The sequence below is a fragment of the Gavia stellata genome, chromosome 3 (assembly GCF_030936135.1).
Source record: "Gavia stellata isolate bGavSte3 chromosome 3, bGavSte3.hap2, whole genome shotgun sequence".
NCBI lineage: Eukaryota > Metazoa > Chordata > Aves > Gaviiformes > Gaviidae > Gavia > Gavia stellata.
Window position 1 is genome coordinate 44,762 of NC_082596.1, and position 19,340 is coordinate 64,101.

Here is a 19,340-nt window from a genome sequence, read left to right on the forward strand (position 1 = left end):
CATCACCGCGGCTCCCTCCGCGTCCCCATCCCCTGGTCCGTCCATCGGTGTGACCGCACGTGGAAATGCTGCGTAGCGCGGGCTGAGCCCCCGTCCCCGCAGGGCACGCCTCCGCATGGGCATCGTCACCCAGCCCATTTTTAATTGCTTAATTATGGAATCACAGAATCATTTAGGTTGGAAAAGACCTTTAAGATCACCAAATCCAACCATTAACCCGACACTGCTACGTTAGTTTAATAACCCAGTGCCTGCGTTATTAAAGGACGTCGTGTTCTGGTCATCGCGACCCGCAAATCACACGAGTTTGGGGAAACGCACTCGCGCGTCTCGTCTCCAATGCGACATCCTCCCCGCGCTGTAGCATCTCCCACCTCCTGGCACAGCTCTTGCTCCGGAAGACGAACCCAGCATTGGCAGAGCAGACGTCCACGGGGGTGACGACTTCGGTCGTGGGGGGTGGACAGCCTTGGGGAAATCACCGACACGCCAAACCCAAAGGCAGAACTTGGAGAAAGTCGGGAGCGGAGCGATTTTGGGCGCTGAGGGAGAGGAGGAGTGAGGGCAAACATCAGGCATAAAGGGTGGGGAGGGAAGGAGGGAGACGGGTGTCCGGGGGAAAGGGGGGCTGGCACGGCGGCTGTGGGAGCGGGAGGTGTCCCCTCTGCCCCCGGAGAGGTGGCGGTGGGCCTGAGCGCAGGACAGGCCACCGCCATTTGCAGGGGACGCACCTCCGAGCGGGGAGGGGGTCCGGTGCCGAATGTTCCCCGTGCCACGGGCTGGACACTGCCGTGCAGGGACATCCCTGCCCCGCAGCTCAAAAGGTAACGGCAGAGCAGGTCACCGCGACAGCCCCGGGCAGGCAGCACGTTCATGTGGACAGGAGATGCCCAACGGCACGAACGTAACCTGACCAAAACCTGACCAAAGCCGCCGCGATGGTGCATCAAGACACGCCGGCCCCAGGCCACATCACCGTGTTCCCCTCCCTGGCTCAGACCCCGAAGCAGAGGGGTCAGAGCGACAGCCTGGCCCCAAATCCATTTTGGTGCCTCACCGCCGAGTGAGGGACAGCGGGGACTTCGCCTACGAGCCGCGCTTGGGGCTCTGCACCACCCGCACCGGGTCCCTGACGGTGCGTTTCAGGGTGTGCGCGACACTCGTGGGGCTCCAGCGTGCCTGACCCCCGTCCCGGCGGGGAGCTCCAGAGGCGCGGCACCGCGTTTCGGACAAGGTCACGGTGACCGGTTGGCCCAGCGCAACCTCTTGTCTCCTCGGGAAGGGCAGCAACCCACGACGGATCTCAGCTAGACCAGCTCCGGGACGCTGTCGATGCTGCCCTGGAAGACGGAGCTCACGCGGCAGAGGCGGCGCTGCGGCAGGCACCAGCTTCTCCCGTCATCCAACCTGCGTCAGTCCCGGCTGCGGTTGAACCCCAACGCCGAGAGGCCTCCGTGCCTTCGGGGTGAGCAAGCAGCACGTGCGACCGCCCCAGAGCGGAGGAGAGCGGGACGGAGGGAGGTTCGAACGCTCTGAACGTAACAACGAAGATTTTTTTATTGTTCTTACAAAAAAAGCACCCCTAAAGGTGTACACAGCGTCCACCGCGCCTCCGGCGCGTCAGCGCGGTCCCCGCTGCCGTCTCCTCTGAAACATCCTGGAAAACTCAGCCCCGGAGCCCAGCCCGGGATTTAGGGAAGGGAGCCACAGCACAGGAATCAAACACACACACGGTGTTGGCTGCCACCGGAGAAGCGTGGTGACACCTCCGGCTCCCGCACAGCCGACACCGGAGCAGGCACCGGCACCGGCATCCTCGCCCCACAGCGCAGGGCACGAAGGGCATTTCCTGGGCCTTTATCCCATCCGCTTCCCGAAAGGATGACAAAAATAAAGCTTTCAACCATAGAAAAGCCACCAGGTGACAGACCATTTGTTTTATATATATTTGTATGTATATATAGAGAGATATTTATATATATATAGATAGAAGTGGGTTCTTCTTCTCTCATGTAAAAATTCAAAATACAGTTTTTACTATTAACAATCTGAAGTGTAAATGTACAAATCTTTACTGCTAAGCAAAAGGAAAACAAAACCAAAGGAACACATAAGAAACACACAGAGCGAGAGGAAATAAAAAGAGAAGATAAAGCCGGGCTTCGGGGCGCCCCGGGGCACGCGCGCACGCCGAGACCCTCGGGGATCAGACCGCAAGGCAGAGACCACAACGGGATCCAACCCACCGGCGCCAGATCGGCAAACTTTTATTTCTCTTTTAAAAACCATCGCATCCGCCTCTCCGGGGGCGAGGAGGGAAGGGGACAGGGGTGGAGGGGGAACTCCCTTCCTCAGAAAAGCTACCCCCTCCGCACACCCGGCGAGCGCCCCGCTTCCCGGCCGGGAGGAGCGCCCCACGGCCGTGCCCCCGCCGGTGTCTCGCGGGGGCCCGGCTGCCGCCCTGGGCAGGGGCGCGGAACGAAATGCAAGCGTCACGTAGCGGCCGGCTGTTCTGCGGCCGGCCGGGCTCTCCTGCCCGCTCACCGGAGCCGCGGCGGTGCCCGTCCAAGCCTCCGCGGCAGGACGGGCGACGACCACGCGACGGAGGGGGGCTCCGGCACGGCTCGGCCCCCCCGACGGCCGCCAAACTGGAGGAGCGCTGGGTGGCTAGAATCTAAAGCAGATTTCAAAACACCTCATTAAGCACACACACAAATGAAATCCTCACAGTGCCGGGGGAAGCAAACATGAACCAGAGGGTGTTTAGAGCTTTCAATGTCTGTGCAAAGCGAGGAGGCTGACGGCTGGATTTCCCTTTAGTGCGCATTCTTCCTCTTCCTTTCACCCTGCCCGGGGCCTTAGGATATCGCAGGGTCCTTGGGTTTGGACTGCTCAGTCCCGGACAAGAGGGAGATGGTGGGATCTTCTGAGTACTCGTCTCCGGCCGTGAAATACGGCCCTTCCCCCAGCTCGAAGAGTATCGGCAGGTCTCCGCTCCCCATGTCGACAGCGCTCGAGTCCACCAGGAAGAGGGGCTGAGCCGTGTAGTGCACCAGCTGCTTCCCTGCAGAGAGAGAGTTTGCAGGAGGGTCGCGTCTTTCGGGAGCAGGGCGGGGGGGACAGCTAACCCAACGCCCGGCAGAGGAACGAGAGCGACAAGGTTTCGCTCGTGAAACCGCCAAGGTCGCCTGCTTCCTCGCTACTCGCCACGCAAGCGATGAGACACCGGGACTCGGGCCGGGGGCTTTGCCGTGCCTCCGTGGACACGCTGACAGCACAGGGCGAGCGCCCTGACCAGGCTGTGAGCTGCAGAGCCGCGGCTGGGTGCTGGGGCTGCTGCCACGAAGGAAGAGCAGCACCGTGACAGCCCACGCGATTCCACGCGGACAGAAATCCCGCGAGGGCTGGGGCCGGCAGGGACCTCGAGCGCGTCTGGTCCGAGCCCCGGCTCGAGCGGGCTCAGCTGGAGCCGGCTGCCCAGGACCGCGTCTGAGCACCTCCCAGGGCGGAGGCTCCCCAGCCGCTCCGGGCAGCCTGTGCCAGAGCTTGACCACCCTCAGGGTAAAAAAAGCGGTTTTTGTGCGTTCCGATGGAATTTCGTGTGTTTCAATGGCCTCTTGCCCTGTCCCTGGAGAGCCTGGCTCCCTCGGCTTCATTCCCTCCCATCAGGGATCTGTACACATAACTAAGGTCCCCCCCCCGTAATTCCCCTTTTCCAGGCTCAACAGCCTCATCTCTCTCAGCCAAATACGCTTTTTGGGAGGAGAAATGATTTTGCCGCAGCCTCAGCTCTCGCGCTGCGGAGTCACTAAAGGCCGAGTCGGCCGCCTGGTACCTGTGTCTGCTGCGCTGGCCTCTGTCTCAGTCGGTTTCTGCTGTTCCTGGGATGAAAGGAGATCCTGAATCTGCAGGGAGAAAGGTTGGATCGGTAAGCGGATCGAGCGCTGCACGGGTCAGACGTGCGTGGGTCCTCTCTGTGCCCGCCTCGGGCCTGACCCAACACACGCGCCGTGCAAAGCAAGCCGTGATTTACAGTCTCGAAGCCGCACTGAGGCAGAGAGAGACGCCCTCAGAGGTTTGCAGGGTTGTCAGCGAGCCCGCACGGACCCAGACGCAGCCTGTGCGGCGCGCTCCAGCTCCCAGGTCGCAAACGTGGCCGGTTCAGGCAGCGCACGAGCCCCGGGGCAAAGCCCGTTTCACCGATCCTCTCTCCTACATGCAAAGGTCCCGCTCCGCAATGCTCGCTTTGATCACAGCGTGAAGCTTTTCCGCGTCTCGGGATCTAAAATCCCGGGGAAAGCCTTCAGGACAGGTTTGGAATGAGCCATTTTATCTATTTATTGCAAGTCTTATTGCAAGGAAAGCACCTGAGAGCTGCAGGTCCCGGCAAGCTGCCAGAGCGAGCCGGGCTGCGGCTGAGGACACGATCCCGTTCACGCGCCCGTCCCACAGGCACGACTGGGCTGGAAAGGCTGAGAAGTGAGTGTTAAAGGGAGGAAAACTTTGGAAGCGGGAGAAACCGCTCTGCCCACCCGAGAAGCTCCGCTCGCTGCAGCCAGGAGGGAAGCCCTGCCAGCCCTCCGAGCTCACGTCGTCCGGGGAAGACGGCGCTGAGCCTGCTAATCCCAGAGCGCTGAGCCGAGAGCAGGATTCTCCACCGGTGCCACTGGGAGGATAACGCTTGAGCAGAGACTCTCCCACGGGATCACTTTCCCTCTCTGGATTTGCAGCTAATAATCCCGTGGCTGCTTATTACAGCAACTGCTGCCGTGGAAGAGTCACCTTAGCAAGTATTTAAGTGCGTACCCAGCGTTTTCGGCTACCGCTCCGCAAGTGGCACCGAGCGAAAGCAGAGCTCTCGGGAGCACGCCGGTCTTCACAGGCCGCCTGGCCACAGTTTAGGAACCCCGCAGCTCACCCCACAGCCAGCCCCGGGATTTCTGTGGTGTGAAGGCGGGGTGAAGACAAAGCCCAACACAACACTCCCCCAACGTTACAGAGAAGAGACAAATAATAGGGGAGTGACCCTGAACCAAACGCTGCCTGAGCTGAAGAGCTAAGCTGTGAATTCCGAAGGACACCCGTTAAGTCTCCTTTAGCAAACCCTGCTTGCAGATTTTCCGCGGTGCAACTCTCAGCTCAACGACGTGAAGTAATCCACTCCTGAATTACCGAGCCTCCGCTGTTCACGTTCTTCTCCCAAATCCCGCTAATCCCTCGTCCTGCTCCCCCTGCCCAGCCAGCCCCGGCCCCAGCCGCTGCAGCAGAGGCCTCGAGTCAGTAGGAAACTCGGTTAAACACCTTACGGGGGAGGTATTTGCCTGCACGCGTGTAAAACAGGACTCTGCACCTTTGCACTTCCCTCTGCAGCCCTTTTTCCCTGCAAACATCCCAAGAACTCGGCGAGCCATGGGGTGCCTGCGCCGCGCCGCTGGGCAGCAGGGAGAAGCAGAAAGGTAGAGAAACGTCCAGCGAGACACGCACCAGAGATGCTGCAGAATTACTAACTGCAAAGTCCTGTTCCGTATTTTACCCCCCAGCCCAGGCGGGGTAAGGTGTACCCCCACTCTAGGGCAGGGTAGGGTGTACCCCAAAAGAGCTGGTGGGCATTGTTTTGCTTAGGGAAAAGCCACAAGGTCTCTAAGGGTGTACTCTGGAGAGGGGCACGGTGCTGCCCGTGCTCTCCCCGCTCCGTAACGCCGGCATCAACACCTTCTCCTCAGCCATCCCAGGAGCATACGTTGCGTCACCTGTGGCCCCACGAGGTCCCCTGCAAGGAGACTGAATTTGGGCTTTCCTGTTTTGCAAAAACTTTCAAGATGTTTCCTGTTCTGCACCGGGGAAAAAAACACAAGATCCCTTTGTGCTTTTTCAGATGAAGAAACAAAAAGAAGTGGGGGGGAGAAGGGGTTAGACACTAGCCGAGGGTCTCTTGCTCGCTCTGTCCACCGGACGAGGAGACCCTGCTTGGTCTGATCTGGACCAGACTCCCTCTCCTCCACCCACGGCAGCATCCAAGCTGTTGTCGATCTCGGTCTCCCTCTCCGTTTTTCTCACAGAGTTGTTCCATTTTGTGCAAATCCTGACACACGTCCCAGGGCAGAGCAAGGCCAGCGCTGCAGCCCCGGAGCTGGAGCGTGCACGGAGCTGGCACAACACCGGGGCTCCGGACGCTGCTCTGAGCCAGGGCAGGGAGAAGGACTTGGCTCTGCCCCAGCCCGGGAGCACTCCAGCCATCGAGCTACCGGCTACTCTGAGGGTCCGGGACTCCCCGGTTTCGACCGTAACTTCCACCCTGCTGCTCCAAGCGCCTTCTCAGTGCAGCCACGAAATGCTGGGTTTGACTAATCATCATTAGCTAATGAAAAAATCATTTTATCAGCATCATTATGTAATGAAAAAATCATTTTATCAGGCAACGCTGGCTCTTGCAAGGAGTCTGTGTTAGTGCCTTGCACGGCGTTCAGCGCTGACGATCCGCAAGTAAATAAAATAAATAACAGGGCACATGATGGAGTTTGCCTTGAGAAAACCTCCTGACAATTTAAGAGAGTCAAGAGGAGGGTTTATGGAAACCACATGCAGCTCTCCAGGCTTCAGTGCACTTCCACGTTCAGGGGGCAGAGCTCACATGAGAGATGGAAGTCTCAGCACCTAATTAACCGGGTATGAATGATGAAGTAGCCCTGCTCTCCGTATGAGCTGCTCAGAGAAAGCCGCAGTGCTAATTGAATTATTTCCCCCCGGCGGCTCCCGAGGCCGGCGCAGGGCTCCGCGTTCCTCCTCTCTCCCACATCCCCTCCCTTCGGGCTGGGGCTGGCCTGGAGACTCTTCAGAGCCTGTCAGAGCCTTCCTTTAATCACGCGGAGAGGCTGCTGCGGAACAGCAGGACACACTTCATTCTGGCAGCTGTGTGCGCATGGAGGGGTTTTTAACAGCTACTCACACTGGCGAGGCTGCTGTCCAGGTCGGGAAGGTTCATGTCTGTAACCGTCATTGAAGGGCTAAACAGCTGCCAAAGGAAAGAATGATTAGTGTAGGGAAAGAAAGCAAACCCAGGCGCGCTGTGGAAATTCATGGTTGAAGCTACCGTGGTCCATCTGCCACCGCAAGCCACGGGCACATGGTACGGCGCGGCGCAGCTGGGGCCCCGCTCCTGCAGGGAGAGGCAGGAGGGAGGAGGTACTCACGTCTAACAGCGCGCTTGTGTCCACGCTGAAGCCGTGTGTGGTCAGCATCGTCTGAAGGTTATCCAGGTTGGAATCGATGGTGTCCAGGTGGTCATTGAGTTCATTCCTGCGGAAAAGGAAGAGGAGCGCAGGCGATCAGTGCGGAGAAGCCTCTCCCAGGTTCCGGGCTGCTAAGGGGACCTTATCCACCCAAGGACTCCAGCCCTCCTACAACCCGAGCAGGAGAGCGGGGCTGGATTCCTGGCTCGGCACCGATGCCAGCGCCGGCTGCCGGCGAGCTCAGGTGTTCTGGTGCAGCACCGCGGCGATGCTCTCCCCCTCTCTCTCCACCTAGTCCTCTGGCCTGAGCCCGGAGACGCCGCTACGCCTCTTCCTCCCAAAAGGTCTGAGGGTGAGCACAACCCAGACGAATGAGACACACCGAATTTCTTACGAACCCCAGGATTTCTGCAAGCCGTTTAGGTTCTGTGGTTAGGGTCTCGGTAACCACCAGCCGCCGTGGGCTGGCAGGGATCTCGGCGCAGCTGCGCCGTTACAGTAAGTAGCTTTGGACCCTTTTTCAGTCCAAACGCAAGGACGGCCTCTGCTTGTCACATCCCGGTTGCGGATACATGACAACGGAAGGATAACAAACCTTCTTCCCTGCAGCAACTTGCTTTGGGGGAACAGTTTCAGAGGGACCGCTGCGGGACAGAAAAAAACCTTCGCGTCTGGACTGGCAACGGGGAAAACAGTATTTGTTCATCGGGAGACGGAGTTTCTAGTAACAACGGAGAGAACTAAAGCTGCTTCCGTGTACCTGGGGAAACAAACCTTCCCACTGCATCCCGACCTGCGCACGTCCCTGCACGGCTCCGGGCAGCACCAGAGAGCGTACATCCACGCGGCGGGACACGGGGGGAGAAGCACCAAGCTCCCACGTAAATCACAGCTCCCTCGCTGGCAAACAGCAAGTCCAGGATGAGGACTAACAGTGTAATTCATCTCAGCCAACTTTGCCCCTGAGAGCTGGTATCCTGGCAAAGCCAGGCTCCCTCCGCGGCCACCTGGAAAGCGGACGCTGTGCTGGGATGGACGGCACTGAGGTGCCAGCCCCACAAGCCAGGCCGTGAGAGAAACCAGGCCAGCTCCGAGAACACGGCTCGATCCCTCCTCTGGGATAACGCTGCAGAGCCAAGCGGGTGGCAGAGCGCGAGCAATCCTGGCAAAGATTGCTTTTCACTGACTTAGACCGAGGGCTGCGAGACCCAGCTCCAGAGAATGGTGTCGGGATCACAGAAGGACAGCAAGGGCCGCGGAGGTGACGGTGAGGTGGGGAACACCCACACCCTCTTATTCTCTAGTTCCGCGGTGCTCGTGGTGTTTATGCTCACGATGCTTCAGAATAACAGAAGAAAAGCGGATGACATAAACCTCGCGGTGCTACCAAAAACCTACAAGGGTCTCTGAAGGGCATTTGTGGAAAACCACTCACGCTTGTTAGTAGCCCGGGGGCTGACCCATGAAAAGCCCCCGAATTTGGCAACGTTAGCAGTAGCAGGTTCAGCTTATTGCACAGTCAGCAGTGCTGGCGTGGCCTCGTGTTCGAGCCACCGTGTTCTCTGTCCTACAAAGGCTCTTTTTGGCTACCGAAGGTGCTCCCGAGGGACCGGCGGTGTAGGTCCCGCACAGGGAGACCCAGAACTGGAGGAGGAAGATGTCAGAGAGGCACAGGCAGACGTGCGCAAGCAGAAGGCGAAGAGCGAAGCCGCCGTTTTCAGTCTCACGTGAATTAGAAAAACGCCGGGAAGCTACTTCTTTTCTCGGAGGGTCTGTACCTGCTGTGGCGTTTGTCCCCCCAGCTACCGCTGCCACCAGCATCCCGCAGAGGAGCATTTCTGCGATGATCCCTTCGGGAGACGGACCAGCCCCGAGCCCGTGCGGGGGTACGGGCTCAGCCACGGCACGGGCAGCCCCAGGTCCCCAGCCGGCTCAGCTGCCCACGGGCCAGCGCACCTCGCATGAACCTCCCCGGCTTGCCACTCCAGAGCTTTTACATTCTCTCGTCCTACAGCAGCGCCACGACGATTACAAAATCCAGCCTATTTTGTCGTTGCTGCAGAAAACGAAAAGAGGCCGCAAGGTCACATTGCAGCTCAGAAAGCCTAGCAGCAGAAACGAGCATCCTGCCAGAACAACAAATATCCTCATTCTGGGAATACCGTGCTTGGGGCCGCAGGAAAGCTGGCTGCAGACACAGCCCATGAGCACATTCCTGCCTCGCCTCTCCCGCGAATGCAAGCGGGAGCTGCAGAGATCCGTAACTCTGAGAACGAAGATCCGCGAACGTACTGCAAATACGTTACTTATCCAAGTTTGTGCTTTTACACGGCTTCCGAAGGCCTCACTGCACAGCACCTGAAATGCTCTGAGGGATTTAAGGTACTTTCAGCAACCCCTCAGTTCGGAACATCCAGCAGCGTGGACCAGTCCCAGCCAAGGCGTCGTTAGAAACCCCACCTGCGAGCAGCTGGTCCTTCCACCCCTGAGGGGACGGGGTCCGAGCAGGGGGATGATCCGGATCACACAGAAGTGACACTGGGATTAGACTACTAACAAACTCCAGACCTTCGAAGCAAGTCACCGTGCCGGGAGGGATTTAACAGACGTGTAGACGTGGCGCTAAGGGACGTGGTTTAGTGGCGGACGCGGCAGTGCTGGGTTTACGGTTGGACTCGGTGATCTTAAGGATCTTTTCCAACCTTGATGATTCTAAGTCTCCCTGTTTCTTTGCAGAAGGAGAGAAGGGGCCCCTGAACCACTGTTTTCCATGTTGAACTGGAAATCGGTAGTTGCTGTCTGGTTCCCAGCACCGCTGGCAGGTAACTCTCCCCACAGGCTGTGCTGTGCTGAGCTATGTCCGACACCAGGCTAGGTTTGCCATCAAAAACTGCTCACAGAGCCGGGAGGAAAGAGGGAGCGCGGTTCTCTGGAGCAATACAGTTTTCCTTAGTTTTCCAAGCGCGTTGTGGGTTGAAGCAAGAGGAACTAGTGTCTCCAGGAGAGATCAGAGGTGTCCGCACAAGGCACTGAGACGCGGGGGGCTGAGGGCTCCGTGAGGTCTGTGCGGGTGTCCCCAAAGCCCGACAGCCCCAGAGGAGCAGCCCGAGCCAAGCGTGCTGAGGAAGGAGGCCAGGAGCTCCCCGTTCCCCCCAGGCTCTGAAGGCAAGGAGACCATCTCCAACGACAAGAGCCCAACACCTCTTCAAAGCTGGTACTCCAGCAAAAGGCCTTCCCGACGCCTGCAGCCCACGGAAGAGCAGGGCACGCTTTCTGGGAATGAAGGAAGCAGCAGCAGCACGTGCTGCGGCATCTGCCACCCCCGCAGCGCCGGGCCGCGTCAACCGGGGGAAGAGACGGGGAGCTCCGACACTCCGAATCGCTGTGTCCCACCTCACCTGCATCAGGTCCTGCAAACTAATGGCAGAATCCCTGGAAAATGTGATGGACACAGGACTGGTGATGCTGATAGAGAAGAGCTTTGCCGGTCCCCAGGTAGGTGGATGTGCAGGGAAAGGGGGACTGGAAGGATTTTGGAGGTAAAGAATAACCCTGTCCTAAGCGCACGCCCTGGCTCTGCTTCCCCTGTCACACCGACCATCCCCACGCTCAGTGCATCTTCGCGGCAAGCTTCCCGGGTCTCGCTCTGCCTTCCGGCTGCCAACCACCTCGCCAGAAGAACAAACCCCGCGACGCAGCGCGCCTCGCTCCAGCGCCGCTTCCTCGGCTCCCGGGGCGGCCCCGCAGAGCACGGGCTCTCGCGAGACCCTCGCCGTCTGAGTTTCCATCTGATGAAGTGATGAAAGTCAGCCTGCGTGGTGTGGTCTCGCTCTGTGTGGGCTGTTTTACAGTCTGAGAAGTGGCTATGTAAAAATAGCACCTTCTTACTCAAGAGATCCGCTCTCCGTGGGTACGCCTCTCTGCCCCAGCAGAAAGAGGGGTTTGATACCGATGCCACGGTGGCCCTGGACACTGGGCGAGCGAGCCAGGGCACGCTGTGCCAAACCCACTGCCAGGGAAGCCCCAACCGTGCGATCCTCGTTGCGAGGGATGGAGGCAGCAGAAAGCACGCGACCTGCCTCTCCCTCCGCTGGGAACCAGTTGAGCTGGCAGCCGGGAACAGCAGCTTTTTACTGGGGAAAAGGCACGTTTTGATAAGGACGCTGATGAGAGAACTCCACCTGCCAGCCTCCTGCGATGCGCTGCCTCCAGCGCTGCCTGCTGCTGCCCCTGCGTGTGCGTTGTGGCAATGCAGCTGCCTGCGAGCCCAGCCAGTGCCCGGCACCACTGCTGCCGCCAGCGCGATCCACGGCCGCGAGGAGAACATCCTTCCCAGGAAGGAGCTGGAGCTCCTGAGCTCCAGCGCACGGTTCTCAGATCTCCGTCAGGCAAACAGTGCTTTAGCAGGGAGCAGCTCCCAGCGTCACCAGCCTGGCTCCCCTCCCTAGCAGAGCTGCCCGTCCCTTCCGATCCCTCGCCCTACCGCGTACCGGCTGCTGGCTACTTCCCAGAAACAACTGACCGGGCACCAGACACGTCCAGGCGACAAGCGACCCCCCAGTCCTCCGAATCTGAAGCACTGAAGATGTGCAGAGCTGTTTTTTCTTCCCTGCATTGCTTTCCTTTTCAAACGTTCCGCTTTCTAAGAGCAAGAAGACAGAGCAGCTTTGCAACGATTGTCACGTTTACGTAGGGAAGAAGCAGTCCCCCGGGCCCTGCCCTCTCTCCAGGCCGTCACGTTGCCGTCCGTTTGTACCTGGGAAACGGGCTCGGGGTGCCGACAGCCGGCCCAGGTCCCGCCAGCCTGCAGACAACAACCAGAGCATTCGGCAAGGACTCCTGCAGTGGCCACCCCGACACAACCCTCGGGGGGGGAGGCGAGGCACCAATTTAGACACGCGTTGTCTTTTGCATTATTCTGTACGCTGGCTACAAGTATTTAAGGGCAATACTTCAGGCGGATTTTCCTAGGCTCCCGTGGGAGACAGGATACTGGCCTAGGTGGATTTTTGTCCTGCTCTGGGATGTTTTTTATTGCGGAAAAGCTTTATTAGAACAGCGTCTTGGTGCGCAGTCAGGTTTGCAGTGGGAAGTTTCATTGTTCTGTCATTATCAGAGAAACGGAAAACGCATCAGAAAAGCCATCTCAGCCCCGAGCTCCCACCGCTTTCCAACGCAACACTTTGTTAGGGAGGTGTGTGAGTTTTGTGCTGGCAAGAGATACCAAACCAGCAGCTCTCAGGGCTGAAGTTTCCATTCATCAAAACCAGGTACAGCACGGACAACAGCAGAGCAGATTTCCCTCCCTTCCCTGCCAAGACCACCTAAAAGGATGAGAAGCGGTTCAGCCTCCGCTGGCCACTCAACGTTTCTCGTTGCTGTGTTGAGTTGGCCAAGAACTCTGCCCCTCAGTGCCAATTTTTAGAGCGAGCTTTTTCCTTGTCGATATACTACTTATAACGTTAGGAGAGCCGAGTTCAGTGCACTGACAGCTCCCTGCTCAGTGCAGCGTTCCCCTGCTCTCCTGCCCGGAACTGCAAAGCTTGGGGACAGCGGCTATGGAAATGCTAACCCTTGCTGTGATCTGCAATGAAGTGAGGAAGAGGAAGAACTGGGGCAAAGACGAGTGACCTCTGACATCTGCGAAGTGCGAGTCAAACTGAAAAATACAAACAGAAGAGGATACTAGATTCAAAAGACTCACAACCAGGCACTTTCAGGAATGAAATGCTTGTTATGGTCAAGGGCGAGAGCAGTTAATCGACCATGCTCCAGCACTTTAAGCGGCGTGGAATGCACTGCAGTCACGGCTCTGCGGCGCCTTCGAAGCGGGCAAGCAGCTTCAGGCTGGCAGAATTGTTACGAACAACAAAAAACCAACACGAAAACAAACAGTCCTGCAGAAGCAAGTGAAGACAGCACAGGTTCGTTACAGCACAGCCAAGCTCAGTTAGAAGTTTCTCAGCAAGACAAGCTGCTTCCGATGCGGGTCTGCTTATGTTAACTTCTGCAGGGCGGCACTGACGCGGGGACCACAGTCGCTGTCACCCCTAACAGGGCACCGAAGCTCTGGGAGAACACCGGCACACAGCGCTTCGCTTAGAGAGAGTGGCCTGCTGCTCTACGGGGTATATACGTTACGTTACTGATGTAGGTGTCGATGTTTCTCAGCATGCAGTGGGCTTCGGCTCTTGTAAAGCGGCTCACGAGGGTCCCCAGGTGGATGGTGGATAATGTTTGGGCAACACCCTCAAGCGTTTCCATGCAAACACTCCCTTTTATTGCCTGAATCTCGGTACTGTCACCTGCTGCTGAAATGCTGTTGGTCACACGAAGGTGATTCTCAGTTCAAATGAAATTCCCTCGGACAAAGGATGCCTTGTAGATTAAGTAACAGCCCGCGTGGCTCACAAAGAGGCACTGCATGCCATGACCTGCAGGCTTACGGGCTGCTCTTCTCCAATAAATTCAAGAACAACTGAAATACGCTTCATGTGATGAAAACCAGGTATTGCTGAGGCTCCTTGGCAGGCTGTCAGTGCCCGGCTCAAGTGAGCGGCAATGGGCACCCCCGTCATACTGTGAAGTCACCTACCATCAATAAACACTTCCCTTATTGCCGGCACCTCAGTACAATGAGCAAGCTCCTGGGAATTTAACAGAAGCCTCAGAGAAAGGGCGCTGCGCAGTGTCACGTCCTTGGCGCAGCGCACCGGGACACGCGGCTTGTTCGGTCCCAAAGCCCGAGGAGCAAGCACTGAGTGGTGAGCTCTGCTCGTGGGATGGGGCACGTGGAGAGGCTGCGTGCCTGGGCGCGGGGCGCTGAGAAGACCGGAGCGGGGTCTGACACACTCCTGGGGACGTGACAAGCAGCGTGTGCCCATTTACAACAGCTCACTGCCAGCACTTCAATTAGCAAGTCATCCTTTCTGCCTCTTGGGTACCGCAGTGCAATTCCAACTCCACTTCCCACTGGGCACCTACGACTGCCGGACGGTTTATAACCATAGAATCACAGAGTGGTTTGGGGTGGAAGGGACCTTTAAGGGTCCAGTCCGACCCCCTGCCAGGAGCAGGGATATCTCCAACCGGACCAGGCTGCTCAGAGCCCCGTCCAACCTGACCTGGGGTGTTCCCAGGGATGGGGCACCCACCACCTCTCTGGGCAACCTGGGCCAGTGCCTCACCACCCTCAGCGTAAAACATCTCTCCCTTATATGTACCCTCAATCTCCCCCCTTTCAGTTTAAACCCATCGCCCCTTGTCCTGTCACTGCAGGCCCTGGTGAAAAGTCTGTCCCCATCTTTCTTCTAAGCCCCCTTTCAGTACCGAAAGACCGCAGTAAGGTCTCCCCGGAGCCTTCCTCTGCTGCTCTGCTCAAGCAGACGCACGGTAGCTCCAGTGACATCGGGAAAGGAGCTGAGGCCTCGGCACACTGGGAATACCGACCTCCTTCTCTGTGTTTATACTCCTCTGACATAACAGGATACACGAGTTCAGTAACCCCAACGAACACCACCGCACGTGGAGACGCTGAGGCGCAAAGCTCCTACGCCCAAACCCAGAGAAGAGCGGAGGGTGGGCGTCGCTTTTATTATTTACGCTTTGCCTTCGAACTCCCTGGGGCAGGGACAGGTTTTCTGTTAAATGGTTTCCCTCCGCCTAGCGCTGAGCGCCCGCGGGGTCGACCACAGCACGCTACAGCTCGCCTCGTACAAATTCATGTGGCAAACAGGCCGGGAGCTGAGAGACGGATACGGGACTATTGCATGGCTGGGAATCCTTACTGGCCAGATTCCTTCCTTCTGGAATGCCCTCTAAAAGAACGGCAAATAGGTGAGAGAAGCACAGCGCTGCTTGCAAAATGTGGGAGTAAGAGCACCAGAAGAAAAGGAAGCACAAGCCCTTTTTTTTAAATGATCCTAAGAAGCTTTCTAAGGCGAAGCGTGGCGCTCGGTCTCCACAGGGCAGGGGGCAAATGTTTTCTGTGTCCTTTGCCTGCTTCTGCACGGCCTGTGACAGTCCTTAGTAATTCAGAGGCGCTCTCGGCAGCGCTTTTTTTTTTCATTTTTATTACCTTTTAAATGGGCAGTTTCAGCTTCGGACGATCTGCACCATAAAATCTGCCTCCCGTTACGGACAGCTGCTATCGGCGAGATGGATTGCAGCGCCCTGGACAGGTCTATAAATAGGTGAAGCTACAAACAAACATCTCCTCCGAGGCCAAGAGGAAGGAGCGAGCAGGCGTCTCCCGACTCCGCGCGTCTCCGAGGCGCGAGGGCAGCGAAGCCGCTGCGGCGGCAGGGCAGCCTTCAGCCATCTCTCTGCTCGCTGTGTCATGTTAACGGAAGAGGGCTTCTCCCACGGGTTCTGTCCCTTCTCCGTGTCGAGCTATGCCACTACAGCTCTGAAAAGTGATGGCTAGCACCGAATTCACACTGATGTGCGCATGTGACACTATCACCACCTTGGGTGCGCGAGTCCACAGCAGCCTTCTGGCTAAAAGAGCTCTCCGCTGCCTGCCAGGACCCTGAAACTAATTGTCCCTTCTCCGCATTGCTTTTATACTTTAAGGACAGAAAGTCTGTCCTGGCATTCAGAGGGAAGACCTTAATTCCGACACTCTGTTTTCCCCAGAACACAGGGAGAACGGGGACTGGCCGAGATCTGAGGAGCGGCTGAGATCTCAGTGTGGTCAAGGGAGAAGTTCTCGGCAGTTCGATACAAACAACTTTCTAGTTTTTCATCCCAACACTTGCAGTTGCATCTGTGAGCGCTGCGTGGTGATAAAAGACGTAAGACTGCACATCTGACCCCTCACAAAAAGCCACCCGCCAACTTTCAGCCTGCCGCCCACCGAGTCCAGCCTAAGTTTCACACGAGCGGTGTCCTAGCGAGTAAAGAGGCTGAGTGGCAGAACATGTTCACCATGACTAGCACTAGGTGGGCAAACGAGAGTTTAATGCAAAGCTTCCTCCCTTACGAATTTGGAGGGCAGCGGGGACAGGCAAAAGCAGAGGACAGCACAGGGGCAGTGCGACCGGGCACACCGTCAGAGCAGGCTCATGGAGAAATGCTGCCCGCAGCGGTTCCAAGTCTCACCGAGAGGTAAACCCGCTGGGATTGAAGCTTCTAGCAAGCAACAGGGGAAGCCGCCTGCGCTGTCTGCCTGTCAGCTGCCTTTGGACTGCAAATACAATGCAGAAGCTTCTATACCGTGAGGATGGGCTGGGCCCGAGAAGAAACACAGCTGATCTCACAGCGACTCACCCCTACGCCGGAGGAGCAGGCGGTTTGAACAAGCCCTTATTCAGCACAGTAATTTTTACCCATTCTTATTCTGGCATCCCACGTGGCCCCTGGCAGCAGAGCGCTGGCTCCCCCACACCGGGGGTTTAATTCCCTGCGTGGGGTCAGGTGGCGGGCTACACTCGCCGCTCCGAGCAGAACGGGAATGGGAGAGCAAAATATCTTCCCCGGCACGTGCAGGGAGCGCTGCGCTCAGAGCCACAGGTGAGCTCCTTGGACGAATGACCACGTTTGCTTCCAGCGCTGGCTGGAAGCGCTGGCTGCTAGCACCGTGAAAGCTTAAGAGTACAGAGCGGTGGGATGGCTGGTGAGACCTGAGCTCGGCTGGTCTCGCCACAGCACTTACTTGTCGAGGCAGGCAACGCTGAGGCACTTTTCCTGGGGCTGAGGCTGTGTGGTGCTGTCGCCGGCTGCAGCGGTCGTAGTGCTGGGTTCGTTCTCCTGCAGGATGGAGTCAATGAACATGGAGGGGGACAGAGGAGTTTCAACAGCGGGAGGGTTCCCTGGGCTGGCCTCCTCTATCTGGGGGCTGCGGGTGGGACTAGGGGGTTCTTCTTTGATACGGACCACAGGACTACTCCTGAGAGAAACAGAAAGAGAACTGGTAAAAATCTCACACTAACACGTTCTTGATTTCTAAGATCCGCTTCCACACAACAGGGCAAAAAATCCTCGTGACTGCTGTTGCCTTTCACATGCAAAGCCTCCAGAGTCAGCTACCGAGATGAGGCTGAACGACCACCTAAACACTTCTTCTCTGATTCTGATCCTAATCAGCTCCCCTGACACATCCGCGTCTTGCGCCGTTACTGCAACCTCAGCGTATTTCTTGCGGCTAAAGGTTTGTGAGGCTGCTCAGTCCAGGACCTGCCACGCAGTCAGCTCTGAATAGGTAAGGTTTTTGGGAGGAGGGTGTGATTTTTCCTTAACAGTACAGTTAAAACAATACAGCTTTTGATGTGGACACAGTCTAAATAGAACAGAAGTAGCACAGCCTACAGACCCTTTGTAAAGTCACTGCTGAGACATGCGTGACATAATCATTACCACACCAGAGGCTGTAGTGTTTTAACTGCTCCCACAAGGTCAGCGGAGCGACTCCCTTGTGCGGACCCAGCCTGGGATCGACCTTTTACATAAGCACCCAGGCATTTTCAGAGGTACTATTTTTATGGGAAGGGAAGACGGCTCCTTTGGTCAGCCCTAATTTTGCAGACGGAAATCCTTTACCACCCAAACTCGCTGATTTGGGGGTGCGAGAGGCACAGTTAGTCCTACTGGAAAGGACAGCAACTACAAAAGGACAGAGAAAAGGGCCATTAAGCAAACATATGGTCTATATTTAAGAGCGAGTGTTCCTGGCAGAGGGTATTAAAGGCAATAAATGGCATTTGTGGGTGATTCAGCACCTCAGGGGAAGTGCCAACGCCAGGAATAACCTATTAAAGAGGAAGAAAAAAGGAGTCGGGAGACCACACGGTGCTAAGGAAAGATGGGCTGCTCTTGCCCCGGGAGGCTCGGAAAGTCCGAGAGCCGCTGTGCTCGGCGGGAGCGGGGCTGCCGGGGATAAGGGCTGAACGGACACCTCGAGGGATGCAGCGAGAGGCCTTCGCTGCTGCAGAATGGCGTCGGCAGAGGCGCGCAAGGCTGAGTATTACCTACGGCGTCTGAGGACAGCTCTCACCTCTGCTAGGGCCTGTAAATCTGAAGGAGTTGAAAAGACTGCTGCCGGGCGCTGGCTGACCTGTATTTGCTACAGATTCTCAGCCTCTTCACCCGTGCTGTTCGGGATAGAGCTGTCATTGTTATTCGCAGTTACTTGGGAACGAAGCTGCTTTCTGCACCTCCTCCTCTGTGCAGTAAGTCTGTAAGGGCAGGGCAAAGCTAAGCCCGCTCCCAGGATGTGGGTAATTTCACGGGACGGAGCAGACGGGCCAACGAAGACGGCTTCCTTGCGGAAACCAAACTGTGACCCACCCCAGACAGGTTCACACTAGACGGGGCAGGCAGAGGAGTGAGTGTTGTTTGGAAAACAGGATTAAAGCTGAACAAACACCAACCAAACAAAAATCTGCTGAGGTGGCAGTGTCCCGAACGAGACTATCCCAGAGGGACAGGTCCAGCTTTCTGCGAAGCCCTGGTAAGGCAAGTGGGATTGAGGCCGAACACCCTGAACGTCCCCCGTACCGAGGGCTGCGCTGTCTTCCCGCTGTCGCTCACGGGGGGTTCTGAACAGAAGAGGTGTTATAATGGTGTTTGGCTACTCAGCTCATCGGGAAACACGCTCTCCCTACGCGGATGGCTTCAGATTTTACGAGAGGAACAGCATACCTTTCATCGAGACTGCCGCTGGGAGATGCTGAAGGGCTGGACTGGGCTAGCTCGGTCACGTCAGAGATAATGGGACCAGAGTTGGCTGAAGAATCCGGGGAATAGAGGTTGGAGCCACTATATGCTGGGGAAGAAGCCTGAAATGACAATCACAGCATTTGCGGCGTGAAGCGCTAGGCACGTACCGTACGCCGTCCCATGTATGGGAGACGGAGCGGGAGGAGGCACATCAGAACAGTCCAAAATCCTGACCCACCCAGGGAAGAAGGCAATGTGGGACTCAGCACGATGCCTAGAAATACACTGTTGCCAACCTGAAGCACTACTAAAAAACCCAAAATTGGACTTCTGTGCCGTAAAATTCCATTTTCTTGGAAATAGTGGAACTTAAAAAGTAAAAACATTGGATTCTTTTTCTGGATCATTCAACACTTGGGTTTTTAGAAGCCCAGATTTTCGGCTTTCTCCTTC

General features: G+C 57.1%; 1 protein-coding gene across 2 annotated transcripts in view; it reads right to left on the reverse strand.

The window, feature by feature from the left end:
- Positions 1–2,597: 2,597 nt before the first annotated feature.
- HSF1 (heat shock transcription factor 1) overlaps positions 2,598–19,340 on the reverse strand; it is a 71,763-nt gene continuing 55,020 nt past the window's right edge. Inside the window, exons 8-14 of one of the 2 annotated variants that reach the window (XM_059815471.1) lie at positions 18,870–19,006; positions 17,052–17,118; positions 16,885–16,976; positions 7,191–7,296; positions 6,947–7,012; positions 3,836–3,905; positions 2,598–3,064 (exon numbers count right to left, since the gene is read on the reverse strand). In XM_059815471.1, the coding sequence (XP_059671454.1) occupies positions 2,859–3,064; positions 3,836–3,905; positions 6,947–7,012; positions 7,191–7,296; positions 16,885–16,976; positions 17,052–17,118; positions 18,870–19,006 (744 nt within the window). In that variant the 3' untranslated portion in view covers positions 2,598–2,858. Of the gene's footprint in view, positions 3,065–3,835; positions 3,906–6,946; positions 7,013–7,190; positions 7,297–12,801; positions 12,889–16,884; positions 17,119–18,869; positions 19,007–19,340 lie in introns of both variants that reach the window. The other variant, XM_059815472.1, reaches the window with a different exon arrangement.